Source organism: Saccopteryx leptura, chromosome 7, assembly GCF_036850995.1.
Source record: "Saccopteryx leptura isolate mSacLep1 chromosome 7, mSacLep1_pri_phased_curated, whole genome shotgun sequence".
In the NCBI taxonomy this organism is placed as follows: domain Eukaryota; kingdom Metazoa; phylum Chordata; class Mammalia; order Chiroptera; family Emballonuridae; genus Saccopteryx; species Saccopteryx leptura.
Window position 1 is genome coordinate 14,932,743 of NC_089509.1, and position 26,700 is coordinate 14,959,442.

The 26,700-nt window shown below is 38.2% G+C and overlaps 1 protein-coding gene across 2 annotated transcripts in view; it reads left to right on the plus strand.

The window, feature by feature from the left end:
• Positions 1-8,050: 8,050 nt before the first annotated feature.
• The window catches only part of SLC35F5 (solute carrier family 35 member F5), a 44,691-nt gene continuing 26,041 nt past the window's right edge, over positions 8,051-26,700 (plus strand). Inside the window, exons 1-7 of one of the 2 annotated variants that reach the window (XM_066345553.1) lie at positions 8,051-8,349; positions 9,352-9,442; positions 9,583-9,724; positions 14,442-14,585; positions 20,352-20,414; positions 22,542-22,623; positions 23,689-23,879. In XM_066345553.1, the coding sequence (XP_066201650.1) occupies positions 8,310-8,349; positions 9,352-9,442; positions 9,583-9,724; positions 14,442-14,585; positions 20,352-20,414; positions 22,542-22,623; positions 23,689-23,879 (753 nt within the window). In that variant the 5' untranslated portion in view covers positions 8,051-8,309. The remainder of the gene's footprint in view (positions 8,350-9,351; positions 9,443-9,582; positions 9,725-14,441; positions 14,586-20,351; positions 20,415-22,541; positions 22,624-23,688; positions 23,880-26,700) is intronic. The other variant, XM_066345552.1, reaches the window with a different exon arrangement.

Consider the following 26,700-nt stretch of genomic DNA (forward strand, 5'->3'; position numbering starts at 1 on the left):
TGTGATAGCAGAAACTCATTAAAATTTAGGGATGATGGCTTTGGTTATGGTCAGTTGTAAGGTGACTAACTTTTTTATAATGAAAAGGACAAAAATAAATTGAAGAAAACAATATCATAAATAAAAGAAACATTTTTCATTGCAACAATACACTATATGATAAATGCATAATAACATTTGTGATCTTTTATATTGTAATTATGCTTACATGCCTATTAATTTTTAATAATTGTAAGAAAAAAGTACTCATTTAGATACAAATACATCACATCACACGCAATGGATCAACTCTGCATTAATTGAATACAGACATTTACAGATTAGTCTTTCAATATTAAAAAGGAGGACGTGTAGGAAGACACTTTTCAAGGGAGGATGGAACTTAATAAAAGAAGGACTGTCCTCCCTAAAGGAGGATGATTGGTCACCTTATCAGTGGGCATCATGGTTAATGCAAGTACAAGGTTTGTTCTAGGAACTGGGATACCTAAACAGGCCTGACTTAATGAGATCTGGGAGTGATGCACATTTGTACCCCAGGGGACTGCAAATAATACCCTTTTGTGCCCCAGGAGATGTCAGCGACCCACCTTTGTGCCCTAGACTACAAGCAAAGCCTTTGTGCTCCAAGGATTGAACTATGATCCAATTAACTTTGACTATAATCTGATTAATTTTCCCTTGAAATTCCAGAACTTTTGCCTATTCTTTTTTCCCTTAGGATTTTGGCATGTAACCTCTACCTCCCAGATCTTCAGCTGTCTGAATAGAGCACCCATAAATATGAGTCAATCCTGTCTCTACTTTTTTGGCTGAATTGGTGACAGGCAGCATAAATGCCAATATTCTGGTTTCAATTGCATGTTCTAGGAACTATTTTCTGTGTTTGTACTAGTGAAGGTTATTGAGGTTGAGCTGCTTAGATTCACTAGAAGAATCAAACAAGTAAGCCTTGCTCAAATTCCTGACTCACAAGGTTTTAAGTTTGCTGTGTTAAGCCACTAACTTTGGGATCTTTTACTATACTGCAATAGAAAAAGGTGGAACAATCACAAAACCATTATCACTCTTAAAATAATTAGCAGTAATTCCCTAAAATATCAAATAGCCAATGTTCAAATCACAAATAATCATTAGTCTCAAATTTTTTAAGATTTTACTTCAACCTGGATCTAAGTAAAGTTTCCTTTTCCTGCCCCCCCCCCCAAATTATTTATTTAGAATACTGGATTATTTGTCTTCAGAGTTTCCTACCATCTGGATTTTAGTATTGTTTAATATGTTCTCCTAATCTCCTGTGCTTTCTGCAAATGGTAGAGGCTTGATCAATTTCAGGTTTCATTTGTGGCAAAGCTGTTTCATAGATGGTGGTGTGTATTTCTTTCAGGAGATACAGCACATCAAGTTGTTTCTTGTATTGTGATGTTAGCAGCCATTAACTACCATTGCCTACATTCATTCATTAATTTGGAGTTGCAAATTGGAGATGGTGTCAGTTAGCTATTACTATATAAAAAAGGATCAAAGGATCTCAGCAGCATATACTAAGTATTTATTTAGCTTATTTACCATCCCTTGCATCTCACCTTTCTGTCCAAATCCAAAGTAAAGATGTGGAAAAGTAGTTTTGTCTCCAGTGGCAGATAAAGAGGTAGGCACCAGGCCAAAGCCCTATATATGACCTTTCAGGACTGATGACAGGCAATTACAAGGCCTTGCCTTGCAGGCCTCATGTGGAGGCTGTCCTTCCCACGCCAGGCTTAGTGCCAGGTAATTATAGTCTCTGGAGGTGCCGTTAAGGACTTATTTTATGCCCTCCCTACCCCAACCAGCCATTTTTTACACAGGAGCACATTCCTAGCCTAGGTGCCTCTGTGAAGAGTTCTCTTTAGTGAGAACCTTAGCTAAGGCACTTCTCAGACACATCCTCCAAATTCTCTTTATTTGGGCCTCAGTTGAGGCATTTTTCTCCCTTTTAACCTAGTACTCTTACATTCTGTGCTTTCCCCCCTCTTCCCAGTTCCTGGACCCACAAACCAGCAAGAGCCTTTTGTTTAGAGATCTTCCGAAGGTAGATGATTATTCCTGTCTGCAAAGTATATACCACACCCTAGTCCAGTGTTGTTTCATGGGGAAAACTACACAGGGGGAGCTGGTGGCTTTCTTTTGCCTTTGGCCTGCATTGTTACATCAAGTGTATAAGGCTTAACTGTTGTTTTCATTTGATCACCTTGACACCTGGAGACTCAACAGGGGGACATTGCAACATTACCTAGACAAGTGTGTGGTTACTAGTCGAAGTGAAGAATTCGGTCAATAACACAATCTATCACCATGATATTTCATTACATTTCTTCCTTTATTAATTAGCTAGTGTATTTCTGTAAAAGAAGTATGCTAGTCTTTCCAAATAGTTATTCTTAGCATTTAGATGTCTTAAATGAGTTTTAAAAGATTTTTTAAATGATGCACTTCAAACATATTTGGTATTCAAAATTTATTGCAATTGCTATTCTGATTTTGCTCAAATTGTCCCATCTTTTGCTAGTAGAAACTTGGCGAAGCTGCTTCTGAATCTTTTTGACATGTACAAGTAATCTTTGATAGATTCCTTTCTTCTGGTGTGACAGGATGCTCCAGTCCTGAAATTAGGCATTAACACTTAATTTTATGATACATAGACAGATCTAATGATGGTCAACTTAATTTTTAATGTATGTGACGAGTTTTAGTTGCTGAAGGATTAAGTAATTTTGCAAAGATAACATATATGAAAAATGCTTTAAAAATTCAAATTGTTTAATATGGTGGTGTAATTATTTTTACTGTATTTCTAAAGGAAAGCCAAGACATATTTAGAGAGGGCTGACTTCAGAGAGAATAAGGCAGAAAGATTACTACTGCCATGTATCATGTCAACCTCACCCCCCTCTTCAGTCTAGAAACCGAAGCCACATGACATCTTCTATCCATATCGAGAACTGGGATTCATTTCTGGCTTTTTCCAAAACTTAAAGACAGCTGCTGCATCTCTCCTGTAGTCAAATATATTTAATTCAGTACTCAGTTTGATTCAACAAGTGCTCATTGAGCTCTAGCATTGTGTGAAAGCAACCAGCTGGGCTCTGTGTGAAATATAGAACTACATGAGAAAAATAAAATACATTCCCTGATTATACTATCAAACTGGAGAGAAAGATAAATGCAGGAAAAGCTAGATTATGATTCAGGATAATATACAATTATATGTTCAAACAAGCGGTACAAATATTTATTGCCATAGGATTTCAGAGGAGAGGCAGTTTAACATGATCTGAGATGGATTTATGGATTTGTTCCTGGATCCAAACTCTAAAGAATGAGTTATTTCCATGGGCTGTTACAAAGGTAAGCGTAAAAATGAAAGGGACAGTGGCGAAGCTAGCCACCTTGCAATGCAGAACTGAGGCTGGGAAGTTGGGCAGATCCATTTGGAACACATGGCCCAGAATCAGCCCCTTGTCAAGCCTGAATGTTAGCTGAAGAGATTAGATCTCGAATAGCCATCTGTGCCCTTTATCTCCTCAGCTGCCACGGTGTTTCTGTTCACCAGTTGCTGGCATATTTGTTTTCGAAAAAAAAAATCCAGGCATATGATTTAATTAGGAAAAGAACTATCAGAGATCAAGTAATAAAGAAGAGATATACAGAATAGAGACTTAAGTAAATGGCAAGACAATGAGGTAGTAAACTCAAAGATGGGCAGTCTACTCATTTATTTAACAAATATTGAATACATGTATGTGCATGTCATATGCCAAACTCTATGGATAGAGAACAACATTATTCATTAAGAGCTTATTAATGGCCTGAATAATTGAAGAAGAATCAATACCTTGATGTCGATGACTTAATAATTTAATCCTTAAGAATAGAATTTCAGGCTATGTAATAGTTTAGTGGAGAAGGTATTTTTTGTCACAGATGCCTTTCCTATCGTCTCAGATGATCCCACGTGTTTGGGCACCTACTCAACCACCTATATGTAATGCCAAACCTGAAAAGCGAACAGATCTCTTGCAAGCTGTTGATTCTTTCTCTACCCTCTCAGATTCCTGGCCTCTAAGAGCTCCCAGACGAATAAGGGGGCAGTAAAAGGAAGACTTTTGAATAGTTAAGGGAAATGGTCATTGCCCCTCACTAAATAGTCAGGTATTGCATGTTTTCAAAGTTCCTGGGGCACACCAGCATGCCGCGAGCAGCAAAACAGGTAAAAATCGCTGCTCTGATGGTGGGGGTGCAGCAGTGAACAAGACAGAAGTTTCTGCACTCATGGAGCTGATATTCTGGTGGAAAACAGAAAAACAAATAAATATATACTGTACTTCCAGTTAGTGGTAAATGCTGACAAAACGTTTATAGGTAGGAAAACGAAGAGTGTTAAGTGCGTTGGTGTGCTGTCCCATTTACTGAGATGGTCCAAGGTTGGGAAGGGAGGAGGTTGGCACTCATTAATTTTAGTTTGGGAGAATTGGAGAAAATCCCTCTGAGGTGATAACTTGGAACAGTCCAGGAACAGTGTTTCAGGGAAAGGGAATGGCAAAGGCTCTGTCAGGAAAGGATAGGGATGGTGCAGGGACAGCAGGAGGTGTGGCTGGACTACTGTGCGCTAGGTGGTCAGTGGTAGAAGGGAGAGGAAAGAGCCAGGGTATTTAGGGCTTTGTAGGCCTCAGTAAGAATTTTGGGTTATTGTGATGGGAACTGTGGGATGGTTTTGAGAATGGGAATGATCTAATGCAGGCGTCCCCAAACTATGGCCCACGGACCGCATGCGGCCCCGAGGCCATTTATCCAACCCCCCGCCGCACTTCTGGAAGGGGCACCTCTTTCATTGGTGGTCAGTGAGAGGAGCACTGTATGTGGCGGCCCTCCAACGGTCTGAGGGACAGTGAACTGGCCTCCTGTGTAAAAAGTTTGGGGACCCCTGATCTAATTTATAGTTTTAGATAATTCTAAATGCAATTTGGAGAATAGGCTGTACAGGGCAAGCCTGGAAGCAGATCTATAAGGAGGCAGTTTTGGTAGTCAAGGTGAGAGGTATGATGGTTTGAATGGGGTGTGGGGGTGGAGGCTTAGAGAAGTGTCTCGTCTCAAGATGTATTTTAAAGCTGGGGATGGCAGAACTTATTGATGTACTTGGGTGTAAAGAAAAGAGGTGACTAAAGGGTAATACTCTTTCTTCTTTTTAAGATTTTTTTTAAAATTTCATTTTAGAGAGGTGAAAGAGAGAGAGAGAAGAACAGGGAGAGGAGCAGGAAGCATCAACTCCCATATGTACCTTGACCACACAAGCTAGGGTTTTGAACTGGTGACCTCAGTATTCCAGGTCAATGCTCCATCCACTGAGCCACCACAGATCAGGTGGGAAATACTCTTCTGTACTCCAGGGTGAATGGTAGGCCCACTTACTGAGATGGTGAAAGGCTGGGAGAGGAGGAAGTTTGGCACTCATTAATTATTCATTATTAATCCAATCAACCAATCAATGATGCTCCAAATTTGGGGTGATGGGGATGATGAGTAGTTAAATTCTTCACTCTTACAAGATGATAAGAATGTATAATGGCTTAAAATCACTCTCTAGATTATGATCGAGTTTTTAGAATTTCAGGTGTCAGGGGTATAGAAATCTCTGAAGAAATACAGAATATTTTAGAGTACCACAACTGAAAAAAAATTAAACTGGTCATCTAGAACAGTGGTCCCCAAACCCCGGGCCGCGGACCGGTACCGGTTTGTGGGTCATTTGGTACCAGTCCGCAGAGAAAGAATAACTAACTTACATTATTTCTGTTTTATTTATATTTAAGTCTGAACAATGTTTTATTTTTTAAAAATGACCAGATTCCTTCTGTTACATCCGTCTAAGACTCACTCTTGACGCTTGTCTCGGTCATGTGATACATTTATCCGTCCCACCCTAAAGGCCAGTCCGTGAAAATATTTTCTGACATTAAACCGGTCCGTGGCCCAAAAAAGGTTGGGGACCACTAATCTAGAAGAATTAACACTGGACTGGAGGTCAGAATATTTTCACCATTTGAGATAAGGGAGGGAAAAAAAAAGAATTAGGCATTTCCCTCCAAGGCCTCTGACTTTCCCCTTGACCATGTTCCTCCATTGATCTACCACTTTAATGAGTCAAGGGAAAATGGAAAAGTACAATTTTTTCTTGACAGTGTAGGAATAAGCAATTGGGCACTGCCCATTTGGCTGAAACAGGAAGTTAGAAAATCTTTCTATCCAAGTTTTATAGGCTTTTATCCAAATGCAGCTTTGGCATATGTCACCTAAGAAGAAAAGTACAACACTTCCTTATTTGGCTTAATCCATCTCACACACGAACCTTTCTGTAGCTACTTAAGTAAACGGTATTTACTGCAGATGGCAAAGGTGTAATTTCCATTCCAGGAAACTATCTTTCACTTTTGTTTGCTGTATGCATTCAGGCAACTGCCAAGCCAAAGTTAATTTCCTGTACAATATTTTCTATATATATAATTTTAAAATTCTTTACTTTGAAAAATTTAAACTTACAGAACAATTGCCAAGAATAGTATAATACACTCTTCCTCTGGATTCTCTTTTTGTTAGCACTCTGTCATATTTGCTTTATTACCATCTCTTTATAGCCATATATACATAACAATGCACAGGCACATATAATTAATACTGCTACAGGTATTTGTGTTGTTGAAGCATTTAAAAGTAAGTTGCAGATACCTTAACTCTTATCCCTTTCTTGATGAATCTTCTATGAACAAGGACATTGTCTTTTATAACCACAGAAAAATAACCAAATTAAATTTAATTTTTTTTGTGTTACAGAGACAGAGAGAGAGAGACAGAGATAGGGACAGACAGACAGGAAGGGAGAGAGATAAGCTCCTGACTGTTATATACTGGGAGTTATTCATAATGCTACCGTTTTTTCAGTTTACTATAAAAAATGTAGCTGAGTAATTTTAACCATATGATCAGCCTGACATCTTCAAGTTAATGAAAGAATACAGCAGATGCTGAAAAAATTTGATTAACCAAATTTTCCCTCAGTGGTAATTTCAAGTAGACAGTTAACATTTTTCTGGTCTGAATGATTTATTAGAGATGCTTCATGCTGATAACTTATTGTACCCAACACACGAAAAGCCCATTAGATGGTTTAGTCATCTGAATGCATATTGAATTGCAAAAAACCCCACGATTTAAAAGGTAAGAAATGCAGTTACATTGTGACTACAGACTTAAAAAATTAATTTTTCATTAACTGATAAAGACGTTACAAATGGTTATAGTAGCCTTATGTCTCATTTTCTGTTTTCTAAATACAAATCAGGACCTGGCCAAGCCTTTTTTGCGTGTGGAATATTCAAAAGATGGTTTAAAAAAATCTATACTGTTTAACAATTATTACTTGTGGAATTTTTACTATACACCTTTCACATTTGTACGCACGTAATACTGGCATATGTACGTATATCAGTCAGGTGGTATCATTATGCCCTGTTCTCGAGGAGACTGAGGGCCAGGTAGAAGGAGCTTGCCTTGCGGACACGGCTTCAAACTGCAAGAGCTGGGACCCAGTTTACATACAAAAGGCTGCAGAAAGCAAGAGTCCTCCCATGCCTCCTTGCTTTTTGGGTCCTCTCCTTCAGAACAGGATCTGGAGAGTTTCGTAGCGGAACTCTGTAAGAAGCAGAGTTGCTAGCTCCGGTTCTAGCACGCGGCGCCCGGGCGGCTAGGCCACTTCCCGGGTCCTAAGCTCCGCCCAGCCACTCACGCGCACCGGCAGCCCTTTCCTCTCCCACCGCGTCCTGCTCGGCTGCTTGCTGACTCCGCTCCTGCCGGGCGTCCCCGCCGGGTCTCCGCGCTCAGTGCCTAGCGCTCGGCAGTAGCGCGGACACGCTGCGGAACCACCCAGAGGACACACCCCCAGCGGCCTGCCGTCGCGTCACCGTGACGTAGCCCATGCGCCCTCGCCGTCAGGCCGGGGGCGGGGATGCGAGGCGGGGCGGTGGGGCCGGCGCCAGCGTCCAGCTCTGGGCCTCCGCGGCCATCGCTGCCTGCGCGGTCCCTTTCCCTCTCCGGGTCCCCGCCCTCCGGGGCCGAGTGGAGCTGGGTGGCGTTGGCAGCCTCGCCCAGAAGGGCAGCGCGGCTTCAGGGGCTGGGCCTCCAGCGCAGCGCGATGTCAGGCGCCGCGACAGCTCTGTGAGTCCGAGGCCGCGGCCGTGGCGCTGGGCGGCGGCGGCGGGGCCGGGCCGGGTCCGCTCATGGTGCCGCCACGACGCCATCGCGGGGCAGGAAGGCCAGGTAGGCAGGCAGGGGAGGGCCCCGAAATCGGCCGGAGCCGGCGCTGGCGCTGAGGCCGAATGCCCGCGAGCAGCCCCACCTCCCGCCTCGGGGCGGCCGCGGTGTTTGGACCGGAATGGTAACGGCCTGTCGCGGCAGAGCGAGGGAGAGGCTGACGGGGGCGTGCGAACTGGGTCCGGACCCGGGCGGGGGGACAGCTGCTCCGGTGTCGCCGCCCCGGGACGTGAACGCCCTCCCCGGGGAGGAGGATTCCCTGGAACAGCTGTTTCCTCCCCGTCTCGCGAATTGCTAATTCGGTCTAAAATACAGTGACGGGTGGGTGGAGGAGAGTGGAGGATCCTTTCCTTTTACTACGTGATTACAAACGTGCCCCCAAGACTCGCAACAAATTATAAATCGAACCCCACTCGAGATCAGGGACAGAAAAGACCCTGAGAAACAGGCGCGTGTCTTGGAGTGGGGTGAATTCCTCTGGAGTTCTATATTTACGGAATTCGGAGAAGCTATTTTTCAGTGGTTAGCTATTCTTATATATACAGTTTGTGGAATATTGCTTTTTTTCCTGTACCGTGTACTTCTCTGAATATAATTTGAAGTCTTGAGAATAGTGTAATTGTGAATAGTGTCATTTATGTTTAACAACCTTTGGCATTTTTCTTTTATTTGCGTTTATTTTATTTTAAATTACTGGTTGATTTGAGAGAGAAAAAAAACATTGATTTGTTGTTCCACTTATTTATGCATTCATTGGTTAATTCTTGTATGTGCCCTGACCAAGGGATGGAACCCACAACCTTGGAGTATTTGGACCATGCTCTAACACCAACGGGGCTACCCGGTCACGACACATACCGGGTTCAACCAATGAGTACATTATCAAGTTGAATAATTAACCCATGTTTCTCTCTCTCTCTCTCTCTCTCTCTCATATAAATAAAGAAAATTAAAGATTAATAAAAAAGATGTGATGAATCTTATTTTAAACTCTTCACCTCCAATTAGGTGCATTGAATTCTTCACCTCCGTTTAGACTCAGATCTGCCAAGTTTTCAGGCATTGCTCTTGAAGATCTCAGAAAGGCCTTTAAAGTCAGGTAAATTCTGCACCTTTTAATCACTGTGTGACTTTCAGACTGAAGATTAGTTAACAGATGTCAAATGTTTCTGTTATATTTATTTTCTCATTATTGTATGGTTATTTTTTTTAATCCCTTTTGTATTTTCTAAAAAACAGACTGCAAATGGTGTGTGTATTTGTCATGAACCGAATGAACTCTCAGAGCAGTGGTTTCACTCAGCGCAGGCGAATGGCTCTTGGGATTGTTATTCTCCTACTTGTTGATGTTATCTGGGTAGCATCCTCAGAACTTACTTCGGTATGTAGTGCTTGTCTTGGAATGATGTTGCGTTAAATAATATTGGTGTTAACCTATAGTATCTCTAGTCATTACTATCTCTCATGCTTATTTAATGCAGTATTTTGAATGTTGTTGAAGTATTTGTTGTTGTTTTTTTATATTGACCTAGTGTCAACTTGTTGAAACTGAAAGGATACTCTCATACAATTTTCTTTACCTTTTAAGGGTGATTATTTAGAAAGTGAGTTTCTGTGTATTTTCTTAATATTTGAAGGTGTTTCTGTTTTTATTTTTCTAAATTCAGCTTCCTTCTCTATAAATACTATTTTCTAGAGGAACAACCATCTAGGATGCAAAATTATTTGTCACCATTTAGTAGAAAAAAAGATGCTTTTGGACAAATGAGTGAAAGTGATTAGGGTTTCATGTACAGGTCCCTGCTGTGTCAGTGCATGCACATTGACCTGTTTGCTGCTTCAAACATCACTGTAAAGCACAGTCATTGCCTTTAGGTGAATTTTATTTTGTCTTTATTGATGATCTATTGGTTCTAATATATCATTCTGAATTCACAAGCTAGTTTTTCTTTCTTCTTGTGCAGTTACCTCATTCTGGTTAATGATCCCTGAAAAAAGCCAAGCGACTTTATTTTTAGAAATTACTGCATTTCTACTTACATGTTGCAATCCTAAGGCTAATATACAAAAGTAAACTAGCATTTATAAAATTACCTTAAATGTTATAGAAGTGGTTTGATACTGCTGGTCATCTCACATCATACCTAAGTAAATCATTGACATTGACATTGTATCTAATGAATAAATAAATTTTTATTCTTTTTGGAATTAGGCTCTGGAATACAGGCCAACTGTAATAAATACAGTTAAATTTATTTTTAACTGTTCTATTGCCTTTTTAAAAAATTAACATTCTGTGTTTTAGATACAAAGAAATCTTTAAAGTTGACCCAGAAAAAAGGCCTATCTTTAAATTTTTATTTTAGTTTTAAATAAATAGTTTGGTTTTTTATTTATCGGACAGTAAAATTTACGGCAAAAGAGCACCTGATTGAATTATAATTTACCAATCTATATCTAAGGAAAAAAAGCCTGTCTCTGTTTTTAAAAAAGTAATCACTCTTAGTAAAAGAATATTTTATCATTTCATTTTCCAAGAACATATGTAATGTGTCTAATTCTTCAGCCAAATGTGCTTATCAAACTTTTGAGGTTAATTGTATATTTCATAAAGAATCCTTTTATTGTGGAAAAATATTTAATATTATATATGCAAAGTAGCTAGAGAGTAGTATAATAAATTTTCATGTGCCTATCATTTACCTTTTTTTTTTTACAGAAACAGAGAGAGAGTCAGAGAGAGGGATAGACAGGGACAGACAGACAGGAACGGAGAGATGAGAAGCATCAATCATTAGTTTTTTGTTGCGCGTTGCGACACCTTAGTTGTTCATTGATTGCTTTCTCATATGTGCCTTGACCATGGGCCTTCAGCAGACCGAGTAACCCCTTGCTCGAGCCAGCGACCTTGGGTCCAAGCTGGTGAGCTTTACTCAAACCAGATGAGCCCGCCCTCAAACTGGTAACCTTGGGGTCTCGAACCTGGGTCCTCCGCCTCCCAGTCTGACGCCTGGTTAGGCCCCTATCATTTACCTTTAACAGTTACAATTAACCACTCCCCAAACATTTTTCCTAGAGTAGTTTAAAGCAAATTTTAGCTACTTGTCTTTTCATGTAAAATTATTTCATATTTGTCTCAAGATGAAAATGATTCTTAATTTTATTAAATATAATCACCATGTCATTAGCATATCTAACAACACATCAATTATAATTCCTTAAATTTGGATATCCAGTCCATATTTAAATTTCTTTGGTTGTTTCAGGGACATCGTTTTAGTTTAATATCTAAACAAAGATTACACATTGCATTTGTTATAACTTATAAATCACTTTTATTTCTTAACTGGATTCTCCCCCTTACTGCCCTTTATCATGCCATAGATTTGTTTGAGAAACTATCATTTTTCCTGTAGGATCTGTCACACTGTCTTAGTCTGTTCGGGGTGCTATAGCAAGACTACAGTAGACTGGGTGGCTCGAACAGCAAACATCTCTCACAGTTTTGTAGACTAGAAGGTTCAGGATCAAGGTGGGCTGGCAGATTCTGTGTCCGGTGTGGAACTGCTCCCTAAGTCTTAGATGACAAGACTTTCATTGTGTCCTCACAAGGCAGAAGGGGTGGGAGAGCTCTCTGGGTTCTCTTTTATGTGGCATTAATCTCATTCACGAGGGCTCTTTCTTTACCCATAGGCCCACCTCCTGTATCACCACATTGGAGGGGAGTTAGGATTTTAACATGAAACTGGGGGGACCCAAACATTTAGGCCAGGGGTCCCCAAACTTTTTACACAGGGGGCCAGTTCACTGTCCCTCAGACCGTTGGAGGGCTGCCACATACAGTGCTCCTCTCACTGACCACCAATGAAAGAGGTGCCCCTTCCGGAAGTACTGGGGGGGGGCGGATAAATGGCCTCAGGGGGCTGTAGTTTGGGGACGCCTGATTTAGGCCATAACAGACATTCTGGATTTGGCTAATTGCTTCCTTGGGGTATCATTTAATTAACTTGTTCCTCTTTCTCTTTTATTTCATGTAAAATGGTAGGTAGGAGTAAAATCTTGATTTGATTCAGTTTCAGTATTTAGGAAAAAATACCTTGATGGTACTGGGTACTTCCTTTCATGAATCACAACAAGAGGCACGTAACAGCTTACAAGTCTTACTTTGGGTGATGCCAATTTGAGAACTATAAAGTTCTTTATCAAACTGTAGGTAATAATTGAATATCCTTATGGTAATTGCCCAGATAGAGTATTTCATTAGGAGCGGTGAAGTGGTGATTTTTGTAAGGGTCATTCCTTTTGCATTTATTGGCTTAAATTCTTTAAGAACTTTTTCACAACTACTGTTCGGTTATCCCAAAACATGGTTTTTATAGAAGAGGTTGGATAAGTCTTCATTCTTTTTATTTATTTTAGTTTAATGTTACCTAACAACATGCAGTAGTAACCATTGAGGTTTTTTGAGTGTCATTATACATGCATGGATTTTTGTGTATGTGATGTTTCAAACAATTGTAGTTATTTCTTTTGATGCCTAAACTGTTCTATCTTTGACCACCATTGAAAGCCCCTCAAGTTGTCTCTCCTACACTTTTAATGTGATCCCATTAATCTTTAACATCCTGTTTGCTTTCTGGCAGAAGATACCCTGGGCTTATCTGGTACATTTCTTGTCCCATACTTGAATGTAGTCATTTCTTCAATAACTTCTTTTTTTTTCCCTTAAGATTTGACTTTAGAGGGGGGGGGGGGAAAGAGAGAGAGAGAAGCATCAGCTTGTAATTGCTTCACTTTTAGTAGTTGTTCATTGATTGCTTCTTGTATGTGCCTTGACTGGGCAAGGCCACGGTTTTGAACCAGCGACCTCAGCGTTCCAGGTCAGTACTCTATCCACTGCACCACTATCGGTTAGGCCCATTGTTTCTTTTTTCTTTTCTTTTTTTGTTTATTGATTTAGCGAGGAGGAAGGAATACAGAGAGAAAGAGACAGGAACGTTGATCCGTTCCTGCATATGCCCTGACTGGAGATCGAACCAGCAACCTTCATGCTTCCAGATGATGCTCTAACCAACTGAGATATCCAGCCAAGGCAGACCCATGGTTTCTTTTATCCGAATGGTTCAGTTCCCTGTTTGGATTCTAGAAGTGTTCATTCCTCCAGGGTTGTCATTTTCTCTGGGTCTTTCAGTGCACAAAGCTAGGATTTTTTTTTTTTTTTTTTTTTTTTAGGAAAGAAGAAATCATGAGTTCATACTGATATTTTCAATTTAAACAAAGATTACATGTTTTGTATAATTTCCTAATAACATTAAATTTTATGTAGTTTTCTTCATACACCATTCTGTTTCATTACCTTTTTCTCTGGGTTATTATTCAGCTCTTCAGACAGCTTAAGAATAGCTTTTCTGGCCTGACCTGTGGTGGCGCAGTGGCTAAAGTGTTGACCTGGAAATGCTTAGGTCGCCGGTTCGAAACCCTGGGCTTGCCTGGTCAAGGCACATATGGGAGTTGATGCTTCCAGCTCCTCCCCCCTGTCTCTCTGTCTCTCTCTCTCCCTCTCTCTCTCCTCTCTAAAAATGAATAAATAAAATAAAAAAAATAAAATAAAATCAATCAATCAATCAAAAATGTTCTTTCTTTAAAAAAAAAAAGAAGAAAAAAAATAGCTTTTCTCAGGAAACTTCTATAACCTTCAAAATGGTTTATCTTCCCTTTGGTTCTCTTATGGTACCTTCTATACTCCTGTCATGAGCACCTTATCCTATGTATTCTCCATATATATTTCCTTTCAGGGAATCCTGTCTTATTTTTCATTAGCCCCTAACATAAATACTGTTGCATAGTAGGTTTTCACTGAATGTTGAACAGAACTTTTTTTTGCAAGTTATTCCTGCTTTGTGTGGGCAGATTATCCTTTTTATGCAAGGTAAATACAATGTTTAGAAATTAATCTAAAATATTTTTATAATACCTATAGAGGTTTCCCTTTCAAGTGAACTTCTAGAGTTAAAAATTATATAATGACCTCATTTTATTAGCAATAAGAAATAAGGTTTAAAGTAATATCATAGTTTAAGTAACTTCTTTCTTTACAGTATGTTTTTACTCAATACAACAAACCATTCTTCAGCACCTTTGCAAAAACATCTATGTTTGTTCTGTACCTTTTGGGCTTTATCATTTGGAAGCCGTGGAGACAACAGTGTACAAGAGGATTTCGAGGAAAGCATGCTGCTTTTGTAAGTTTTAAATTTGAAGTGTTTGTTGGAGAGAGCTACAGTTTTTCAAAGTTGAAAGATGTATTAGTTTCTTGAAGGAGAGTCCAATTTTAAGTGGTTCAGTTATGTGAGTGAACATAGTATAAGAAAAACCTACTTTTGTCCAAAATTTTAACTATATTTTAATCACCTTGGTATAAGAATAACTTGTGAGTGGGAGGGAGGTAAAGAGGGACAAATACACAGTAACAGAAAATGATTTGACTTTGGGTGATGGGTACACAATGCAATCAATAGTTCAAATGCTAGAGATGTTCACCTGAAACCTATGTACTCTTATTGATCAATGTCACCCCATTAAATTTAATTTAAAAAAAGTAACATGAGAGTTCAAAGGTATGTAATCACCTTTTTCTCTTTACTTCAGGGTATCTTGAGTAGTTAAAATTTTTTCAGCTGGCCAAAATCAGTTAATGTGAAGAAGAAAATGTAAGTAAGGAATAGGAAGGATGCCTGGATCTTTGATCTTCTGCAGAGTGAATGAGAATCATCTAGTTGGTTGTAAAGTTTATTGTAGAAGCAAAATAATTCAAGGTTTATGTATTAAAATGAAAATAGCATATTTCAGGGCATGTTTCAGATGTTTGGCTAATCAAATTATAATCTTTCAATGATGTAGCATAACATGCTGATTCATGGAAATAGAAATTGAATTTTTGAGAATGAAGAATATAAAACTCTCATATCCTTTTTTTTAAATCCTTATTTTTCATTCTTTTTTCTCTTTTTAAAATTGTGGTAAAATATACATAATATCAAATTTATCATTTTAACCATTTTATTTTTTTCTTTTTTTGTTGTAGTAAATATATATAACAAAACTAGCCATCCAAAACATTTTTAAGTGTCTATAGTTCATTGGCATTAACTACAATTATTTGGTTGTGCAACCATCACCACTATCCATCCCCAGAACTTTTTCCTCTTCCCAAACAGAAACACTGTCCCTATTAAACAACTCCCATCTTCCCCTCCCCCCAGCCCCTGGTAACCACTGGATTACTTTCTGTCTCTGCTACTTCTTTTCTTTCCTCTTTTTTGTGGATTAAAAAACTATTATTTTTGTCTTATCTAATGAGTACATTCTTGAGAAATGTACTCATTTGATTTTTGTCAGGGGCCTTTCAGTAACAATTTTTGAGGTAAAATCTGGAAGTATATACTAATGTATGCACAAAAAAATTAACGTATGAAAAATATGTGTATAGAATACACATATATATACATTATATATATATAAAAATATATATAATATATATACACACACAGAGTAGGGCTAAATTAGGTTTGCACTTGTTCACATGGAAAATAATATAATAATAAATAATATAAGAATAAACTATGTTTCATGTATTCACAATAGTAAGCCTACTGTGGCCCCATCCTGTATATAAAATATTTAACCTTTTTTTTAAAATTTATTGACTTGGCATTGGACAACAAAATTATACAGGTTTCAGGTGCATAGTTCCACAGCGCATCATCTGTATGCTGCATTGTGTGTTCACCGTCCCAACAGTAATACATATACACTGTAAGAATGCAGATGCATTGTCCTATTACATTCAGGCTTGTTGTATGTATGTGTATTCATACATGTACATCATAAAAAATTTAGAAAATATAGATAGACAAAAAGAAGAAAACGATAAATTCTACCATTCAAGGAATAACTGTTGACAGTATTTTCACATATATCCTGCTATTCTTTTTCATGTATGCATTTTTGTTTCATTTTTTACAAAAATAAAATTTATTGTTATATCCTGTTTTATAACTTGCTATCATGAATAACTTTCTATGTAACTTAGTATTACTAGAACATCTTTTAATGCTAAGTTTTTTTGTTTTTTTTTCTGAAGCTGGAAACGGGGAGAGACAGACTCCCGCATGTGCCCGACCGGGATCCACCCGGCACGCCCACCAGGGGGCGATGCTCTGCCCACAGGGGAGGATGCTCTGCCCCTCCGGGGTGTCGCTCTGTTGCGACCAGAGCCATTCCAGTGTCTGGGGCAGAGGCCAAGGAGCCATCCCCAGCGCCCGGGCCATCTTTGCTCCAGTGGAGCCTCAGCTGCGGGAGGGGAAGAGAGAGACAGAGAGGAAGGAGAGGGGGAGGGGTGGAGAAGCAGATGGGCACTTCTCCTGTGTGCCCTGGCCGGGAATCGAACCCAGGACTTCTGCACGCCAGGCTGACGCTCTACCACTGAGCCAAGCGACCAGGGCAATGCTAAGTTTTTTAATTGTAGTAGTGATAAATGTTTATTGTAACAAGAAGAACAAGAATAGTCCATCCATAATCTCATCATTCTAAGGCCACTATAAATATTTGATACTAAAAATATAGTTGCTAAACTTGTAGACCTTGGCTGTAGAGAACATTTTATGAATTTGACCCTAAAGACAAGGGATATAAAGGCAAAAATAAATGAATGGGACTACAGTGGTCCCTCATATATGGCGGGGGTTAGGTTCCAGAACCCCCCTCCCCACGATAGGTGAAAATCTGCAAAGTAGCAACCTTATATTTGTTTTATTATTTATATATATTTTAAGGCTTTACAAGCCCTCCCCACAGTCTTATAAACCTTTCCCACACTGTTATTAACCTTTCCCACACGCTTATGAACACTTCCTATGCTCTGAAACACTTTCTACAGTCTTAAACCTACATAATTTTAGCAACATGCAAAATTCTATATGGGTACTCAACAGTGAATACTAATATGTTTTAATTAATATCTTTTATATATTTTTTATATTTTCAATTTTTTAGGCTAGAAAATGCTTATTTTACTGCAAAAATAATTAAGATTATAAATATATAAAAATACCTATATACTGCAAAATCCTGCAATATAGTGAAAAATCCGCGATATAAAATTAGATATATACAATTTAAAAATCTGCAGTACAGTGAGACTGTGAAAAGTGAACTGCGATATGGCGAGGGACGACTGTATATCAAACTAAAAAGCTTCTCTTCAGCAAAAGAAACCAACAACAGAACAAAAAGGTAGCCTAGCCTACCAAATAGATATTTACAAACGAGATCTTATAAAAGGTTAATATCCAAAATATATAAAGAACAAAGTTCAGCAACAAATAAGCAAGCAATCCAATTAAATGGGGAGAGGACCTGAACAGACTCTTCTCCCACTAAGAGACACACAAGCAACAAATAGATTTATTAAAAGATGCTCATCTTCACTAGCTATTAGAGAAATACAAATCGAAACCACAATGAGATACCACCTCACACCTGTGAGATTGGCTGTTAATCAACAAGACAGGTAGTAGCAAGTATTGAAGAAGCTGTGAAGAAAAAGGAACCCTCATTCACTGCTGGTGGCAATGTAAACTGATATAGTCATGGAAGAAGTATGGTAGTTCCTCAAAAAATTAAGAATAGAACTACTCCCTGGCCGGCTGGCTTAGTAGCTAGAGTGAGCCAGCAATTCCTCTACTGGGTATCTACCCAAAAAACTCGAAAACATTGATATGCAAAGACATGCACCCCTATGTTCATTGCAGCATTATTCACAGTGGCTTAGACATAGAAACAAACAAGGTGTCCCTCGATAGAGGATTGGATAAAGAAATGTGGTACATATATACAAGGAATACTACTTAGCCATAAGAAATGATGATGTATTGGCATTTACGATGACATGGATGGACTTTGACAACATTATGCTAAGTGAAATAAGTGAATCAGAAAAGCTAAGAACTATATGATTTCACACATAGGTGGGGTATAAAACTGAGACTCATGAACATAGGTAAAAGTGAAGTGGGAACCAGGGAGATAGGGTTGGGGGGAGGGGAGTAGACAAGGACAGTACACTGATGGAAAATGATCTGACTTTGGGTGATGGGTATACAACACAACCAACAGTTCAAGTGCTATAAAAATGTTTACCTGGAACCTATGTACTCTTATTGATCTGTGTCATACCATTAAATTAAATTTTCTAAATAAAAAAGTATTTGTTACTACCTATAGCTATGTATTTATGCAAATACATTAAAAGTTATTTATATGTTTGCCTGACCTGTGGTGGTGCAGTGGATAAAGTGTCGACCTGGAATGCTGAGGTCGCTGGTTTGAGACCCTGCACTTGTCTGGTCAAGGCACATATAGGAATTGATGCTTCCTGCTCCTCCCCCCTCCTTCTCTCTTTCTCTCTCTCGCTCTCTCTCCTCTCTAAAATGAATAAAATAAAATGATAAGTTTAGCCTTATACCTAATTAAATAAGTTTAGTCTTACAGTTATACCTAATTTACATCTGTTAGCAGTATATGAGATTGAACCTTTACCAAAACCCCAACATTTGTCAACTTGAGTGATCAGTGGCATCTTGTTTAATATGCATGGTTTTGGTTGCCTTTTCATATATTTATTGCATAATAGAATTCTTTTGCCAGTTGTCTATATCTTGTTCATTTTTTTTTTTTTTTTGTATTTTTCCGAAGCTGGAAACAAGGAGGCAGTCAGACAGACTCCCGCATGTGCCTGACCGGGATCCACCCGGCATGCCCACCAGGGGGCGATGCTCTGCCGCAATCAGAGCCATTCTAGTGCCTGAGGCAGAGGCCACAGAGCTATCCTCAGCGCCTGGGCCAACTTTGCTCCAATGGAGCCTTGGCTGCGGGAGGGGAAGAGAGAGACAGAGAGAAAGGAAGGGGGAGGGGTGGAAAAGCAGATGGGCGCCTCTCCTGTATGCCCTGGCCGGGAATCGTACCCGGGACTCCTGCACGCCAGGCCGACGCTCTACCACTGAGCCAACTGGCCAGGGCTATCTTGTTCATTTTTTGCATTGACATTTTCTTATTGATTTAAGCATCCCTAAAAGCATGGACTCTGGTGTTTGAATCTCGTTCTGTCACTGCTAATTTTGTGACCTTGGGCAAGTTATTTAACCAGTCCCTGAAAACCATTTAAGGATTTCTTGAGGTTAATACTATTATGATTATACTAAGATGGTATTTTTCTTTTTCACTAACTCATCCATTCTTTCCTTTTCCTACTAATCTGAAATGTTATAATAGTATTGTGAAAGGGGTGTAAGTTTTGGAATTAGACTAACTTGGGTTTTCATTCTGTGTTACTTAGATGAAATCTCTCAGCTTCAATTTTATTTATCAATAAAATGAAGATGATAATACCTTGCATGGTTGAATACTTGGCATTAGCTGCTATTATTATTAATAACAGTTATATTCTTACAGGTCTACTCTGGCTTTTTATTTATTTACTTATTTGTTTGTTTGTTTATTTTTACTCATTGAGAGGAGAGGAGTCAGAGAGACAGACTTCCATATGCACCCCTACCAGGATCTACCCAGCAAGCCCACTACAGGGCTCTGCCCATATGGGATGTTTCTCTGTTGCTCAGCAACCAAGCTCTTAACACCTGAGATGGAGGTCATGGAGCCATCCTCAGTGCCTGGGAACAACTCGCTCCATTCAAGCCATGGCTGCAAGATGGGGAGCGAGAGAGAAAGAGAGGGAAGCAAGAGGGGGAGGGGTGGAGAAGCAGATAGGCACTTCTCCTGTGTGCCCTGACCAGGAATCGAACCCAGGACATTCACAGACCAGACTGACGCTCTACCACTGAGCCAGCTGGCCAGGGTCTACTCTGGATTTTTGGTTCTATTCTTTTGACTGACACTAATCCTACTTTATAACACGAGTTTAATAGAAATTTTTATCCTGTTATCTGTAGTTTGCAGATGCTGAAGGTTATTTTGCTGCTTGCACAACAGATACAACTATGAATAGTTCTTTGGTAAGTGTTTCTTTTCTTGTCAGGAATGAAGTGGGTGGAGTTGAGCCATAGCGAGAAGGACTGAAATAGCTTTGATACCACCACAGCTATATTAGGATATATACATTATATATAACAGGATAAAATATATTTTACATATATATATTGGGTGCCCTCTATGATCATTTTAGTTTGGTACTCTCTTTCCTTAGGGATACCTGGGGCCAAAAGTAAGCAGTTGGCCCCTCCTGGGGAGAGGTGAAGAGGAAATAGTTAAGGAGTGAAAATAGTAAAGGAAAGTCCTTTGTCCTTTGTTTTTTACCAGTTTTGTCACTCTGTGTTTATTACTATATTATCACTTAGAAACAAATGTATTTGCGTAACACTGAGAATATATAAGATTGTTTATTTCACAAATTTTTAAAGAGTGCTTTGTATGTATTAAGCACTTGTTTTTGACTTTGGAAACATTCTAGTGTTTTGAGAGCATATGTTTGGGAAGGTAATAAACAAGCAAGTAAAATAATTTATTCACTTACATTTTAGGCATTTATAATCTCATTGGAGAGATAGTATGTAAAAATCATTGTTCTTAGACCATTACTAAAAAATCTCTTTTTAATTTCTTGTTCAAAATGTGGCATTCTATTTGAGAAGAATTTTAAAGTTACTGTAAAATGTAATAGCAGTTTATGAAGCCCAAGCTTGGTGACTTTACTGACAGTACAGTTTCTGATTGTTTTGTTTGTGTATGCATGGTAGGTTATCAGGTGCTGTGAAAGTATATGAAGCTTACAGAAAATGTCATTTCTTTTCTCTGGGATATTAAGCAGCAGTAAGATTATTGTCAGTTAGAAGGCAGAAGTGAGATGGCAGCCTACTCTTCTAAGAGTACTTCTACTAATTTTTGCTGTTTCTGTAAGATGGATATGTCATATTGTTCTAGGCCAAATGCTGTAATGAAGAGTTCACTATAACAAAGACTATTTTCATTTAACTGAGTATTTCTCACTGGCAGAGTTCTATTCAGGAGTTAAAAGAGAAATCAAAGGCATAAAATACAATTTTATGTTAATGTAAGAAACAACTTAATTGAAAAATTGTTTCTTAAATATAGATCATCTGAAGAATATTTGCAAAAACAGTTGAGGAATTTAGAACCACTTAAAAGTATAGACCTTTAGAACATGGTTGGACAAACTTGGCTTTAATTCTTTTGTCTACCACTGGGTTATTTTATAGTTCAGCTTTTAGAAAAGTTCCTTTAAAATACCAATTTATAAAATTGTTGTAAGGACTAATGAGAAATGTACATTTAACTGCTCTGGACTTTATACCTGGCACATAGTAAGAACTGTTAAGTGGTAGCTATCCTATAAAAGTTTTCAGGAATTTTTAGTTTTAGTTGAATCTTAAGTAATAAGAGAAGCAATTTGGCAAATTGCTCACCATATTAAATTGCTCATACATATTATATGGTGAATATCTATTTATTGTCTGTTTTCTCCTTTGGACTACCTGATCACTGAGACAGAGACTTTGTCTTTAAGATACTATTAATTGATTTTAGAGAAAGGAGAGAGAGACGGGGGCGGGGGGTATAAGGAGTAGGAAGCCTTAACTCGCAGTGGTTGCTTCTCATATGTGCCCTGACCAGGAGAGCCAGAGTTTCGAATCAGTGACTTCAGCATTTCAGGTCGATGCTTTATCCAATGTGCCACAGCAGGCCAGGGACTTTTTTATTCACGCTTATATTCCAGAACTTAGAACAAACAGTGTCGACATAGTGGGACTCAATACATGTTTGTTAAAATAATGTATGAAAAGGAATGGGAGATAATCTGTTTATTGAGAGAGAAGTCTGCCTTTATTAAATTTGAATATTAGTGTCATAGCATACCAATGCTGTATTGTTACACTTATAAACGTTAAACTGATTATTTTCTATCATTGTACCTATGTGAATCATTTGAATTTCCTTTTTAAGTCTTGAAAATGAATTTTGGGAAAATTATGCTGTATAAACATGGTGGTCAAAGTCATGTTTTGGGTGCTATCTGTGCCTACATACCATCCACTTAAATTTTAGCCAATATATCAGCTATTATATTTTTGTTTATATTTGTGTCTGTTTCTGTGATGTTACAGAGTGAACCTCTGTATGTTCCTGTGAAATTTCATGATCTTCCCAGTGAAAAACCTGAGAACACAAACACTGATACTGAAAAAAGTAAGCAAAACTTAGTATTTCATATCTTAGAAATGGGTGAAAATCTCAGTTTCATTCAAGCCATCCCAAAACTTAGTGATTTTTGTGATCACTTGGCAGTTCTTCTGTTGCATGTGGTGTTGGCTTGACTTGTAGTCTTCCAGAAGTTTGACTGGAAGCTCCTATTTTTTATATATATACATATATATATATTATGCACACACACACAGACACACATATTTAGCGAGAGAGAGAGACAGGAAGGGAGAGAGGTGAGAAACATTAACTCACAGTTGCGGCACTTTTGTCGTTCTTTGATTGGTTCTCGTATGTACATTGACTGGAGGGTTCCCGCCAAGCCAGTGACCCCGTGCTCAAGCCAGCAGCAATCTTGGGTTCAAGCCAGCAGCCTTTGGGCTCATGTTGATGATCCTGTGCTCAAGCTGGTGACCTTAGGATTTTGAACTTGGGACCTCAGTGTCCTAGGTCAATGCTCTTATTTACTGTGCCACCACTGGTCAGGCCATATACATATATATCTTTTTCTTTTTTTTTTAATGAACAATATTTTCTTCAACAGTGCCATCAAAAACTTGATAGCAAGTTATAGGAATTTTGCTGCTTCTTTGAGTTAAGAACATCAGCTTCAATATAAGGCACTGTACTTACCCATAATGTTCTCTTGCACAAAATGGACCTATAGAGGAGTGTTCTGCATGCTCAACTAGAGCATTATTCTCATAGATTGAGTATGAGAAAAAATCCAAAGTTTAACTATAAATGCTAATAATAATCATACTATAATCCTAAACTAGGCAGTTGTATACGTATATAGTTGCAGAAATCTTGTTTGAATATTGGTCCTACCTTAAACTGTTAAAACATTTTTATAGATGAAAACATTTTTCTGTTAACTCTTTGAATGAGCAAAGCTGCCCCAGGTAATTATATAATTCTAGGGTTTTTTTACCTAGTCTGATCGTAGATGGGTTAAATAATATGCACTTATCAGTAAATTAAAACTTGTGATTTTTGTTAGATGTGGGGAGGAAGTTTAATGATTTGTTCTATACTTTTTCTTTTCAGTTCCCAAAAAGTCTCGTGTAAGGTTCAGTAATATCATGGAGATTCGACAGCTTCCGTCAAGTCATGCATTGGAAGCTAAGTTGTCTCGCATGTCATATCCTACTGTGAAAGAACAAGAATCCTTACTCAAAACTGTGGGGAAACTTACTACAACTCAAGTAGCAAAAATTAGCTTTTTTTTTTGCTTTGTGGTAGGTCTTCTCTTTATTATATGTTTGGAACTAGAATTTTGAGACCATATACATGCTAACTCTACTGTTAAAGTGTAAGACTATTAGGTTGCTTAATCATAACTTTAAACTCTGCTACCTGGTATCATTGCAGAATTACAGTATTGAACTTAATAAATACTTATACACAAAGAATTTAATAAATGCTTTAATGTTACAATTAGTATTCAGAATTAGGCATTGCCTTATGGTCAGAATAATCAAGAGTTTTTTTAAGATTTTATTTATTTATTTTATTTATTCATTTTTAGAGAGGAGAGAGAGAGGGAGACAGAGAGACAGAGAGAGAGAGAGAGACAGAGAGAGAGAAGGGGGGAGGAGCTGGAAGCATCAACTCCCATATGTGCCTTGACCAGGCAAGCCCAGGGTTTCGAACCGGCGACCTCAGCATTTCCAGGTCGACACTTTATCCACAGGTCAGGCTTAAGATTTTATTTTAGATTTTATTTATTGATTTCAGAGAAGGGAGAGAAAGAAAGGGGGGTGAGTGGAGGCATTAACTCGCAGTAGTTGCTTCTCATATGTGCCTTGACCAGGCAAGTCTGGAGTATTGAACCATTCCCGGTTTACGCTTTATCCATTGTGCCACCACAGGTCAGGCAATGAATAGAGTTTTTACACTGTGCTGTATATAAGGACTAGTAAATATACAGATAAGAGTTTACTGTATATATTGATTTAGTCAAATAGTGTTTTTATAGTTTTATATTAAATTCATGTAAGTATGGTCATATTTTAGAAAGTACAGTAAACATTTTTGCAGAATTTCTTATAATGCTATAGTCTCTCTATTATTATTTTAATATAGAAACTGAAAGTATGCTTAAGATTTCACAAAGAATAATCATGGCAAATAAAATACTATTTTGTGCCTGACCTGTGGTGGCGCAGTGGATAACAGCGTTGGCCCCAGAATGCTTGCTTAGGTCGCCTGTTCAAAATCCAGTGTGAGAAGCAATCAATATTAACAACTAAAGTGAAGTTACTACAAGTTGATGCTTCTTGCTCCCTCTCTCACTCTTCTCTAAAATTAATAAATAAAATATTTAAAAATAAATACTATTTTTGATTCAGTTGGCATTAGACTTGAGTTTGTGAAAACTGAAGTTTAGAATAAAAAAATGTATACATATATACGTGTGTATGTGTGTGTGTGTACCTAAACATTAAAAGTAGCCTAATCCAAGTTTATTTAGCATGAGCCTTTAAGATTTAAATTTATACTGAGCATCTTTAAACTCTAGATCAGGGGTCTCAAACAATTTTGTGCGGCCCGCAGACTAATCCACGAAGTTCAAAATATTTTGGATAAAATTAAGTAAGCCTAGGGGCCTACTTGTATTTTTCATTTCTCTAGCATCCTAGCTAGATATTAGCTTAGTTAACAGCAGTTGTGATGCGAACTACAGTTTCTGGTCGTTTTGTGACACTGAGTAAACTGCTTGTTGTACTGATTTTTTTTTGTTTTCAACTGCAGTGAGAAAAGTGTTGCGAAACAGTTGCCTTTTGTAGACCTAGTGCGGCCCGCCGAACAGCTGTGATCTTGCTCTGCGGTCCACATGCTGAGTTGAGTTTGAGACCCCTGCTCTAGATTATGTAGTGCTAATGTTAACATTGTTAGCCTGATGATGGGTTTTTCATCACAGTTTACCTCTCGTACTTACTGCATATCCTATTTCCTGCATCCTCTGCCTGAATAACCTCTATTTTAGTGGTACCTTGATTAATTACATTCTGCACTATAAATCAAGAAGTCTTTGGGAGTTGAAATATGGTAATTAGATATATAATAAAATTAAAGGCTCATATATTTTGATTATGCTGTTCTTATTTCTTTTTACTTGTTTAAATAAGTGTAAGGTAAGACTAACATTTATTTATTGAACCATAACATTTATTATGTTTCAACTCAAGCTTCCTTTGAAAATTGAACCCTAATTTTCAAAGGAAGCTTGAGTTGAAACATAATAAAAAGATCTATGTAGTAAAAGTTAAGAAAGGGGCAGGGGTGAGGAAGATAAGAGCCAGATTAAACAGGTACGATGTGTCTGGGCAGGGCTGTGGAGGAAGCTGGCCACGAAATTGGATGATTATATCAGGAATGAACTTTGACTTAAAGGAAGAAAGCTATTTCAGCTGAGCTCACAGTTCATCTCCAGGCAAATTGGCAAGAAGGCAGCGAGGAAAACTTCCTGGGTCACACAGCCTATTTGTCTATTAAAAGCAAGTCTCTTCTTTCATTGGATAAAGTAAACATTTTCCTAATTCAGAACTCTGAGAGAATGCATTGAGGCACTATTTTGTTTAGCACATTTACTGACAGATATGTGCAGATAATAGCCTTTTAAAAATATTGTGGTAAAAAAGAAAAATAAATAAAAATATTGTGGTAAAATATGCATATCATAAAATTTACTGTTTTAACCCTTTTAAGTGTACAATTCAGTATACCTAAGTACATTGATTTTGTTGTGCAACCATTACCACCTTCTATCAGTAGCACTCTTATCTTACCAAGCAAGCTCTATACCCAGTAACTCCCCCTCCTACTTCGCCTGCCACCATTCTTTGTCTTCATGAGTTTGACTACTCTAAGTACCTCATATAAGTAGAATCATGCAGTATTTGTTCCTTTTTGACTCGCTTATTTTACTTAGCATGACATCCTTGTACATGTGTCAGAATTTCCTTCCTTTTTAAAGATGACTAATATCCCATTGCATGTACATACCACATTTTATTTATCCATTTACCTGTTTATATACACTGGATTGTTTTCATC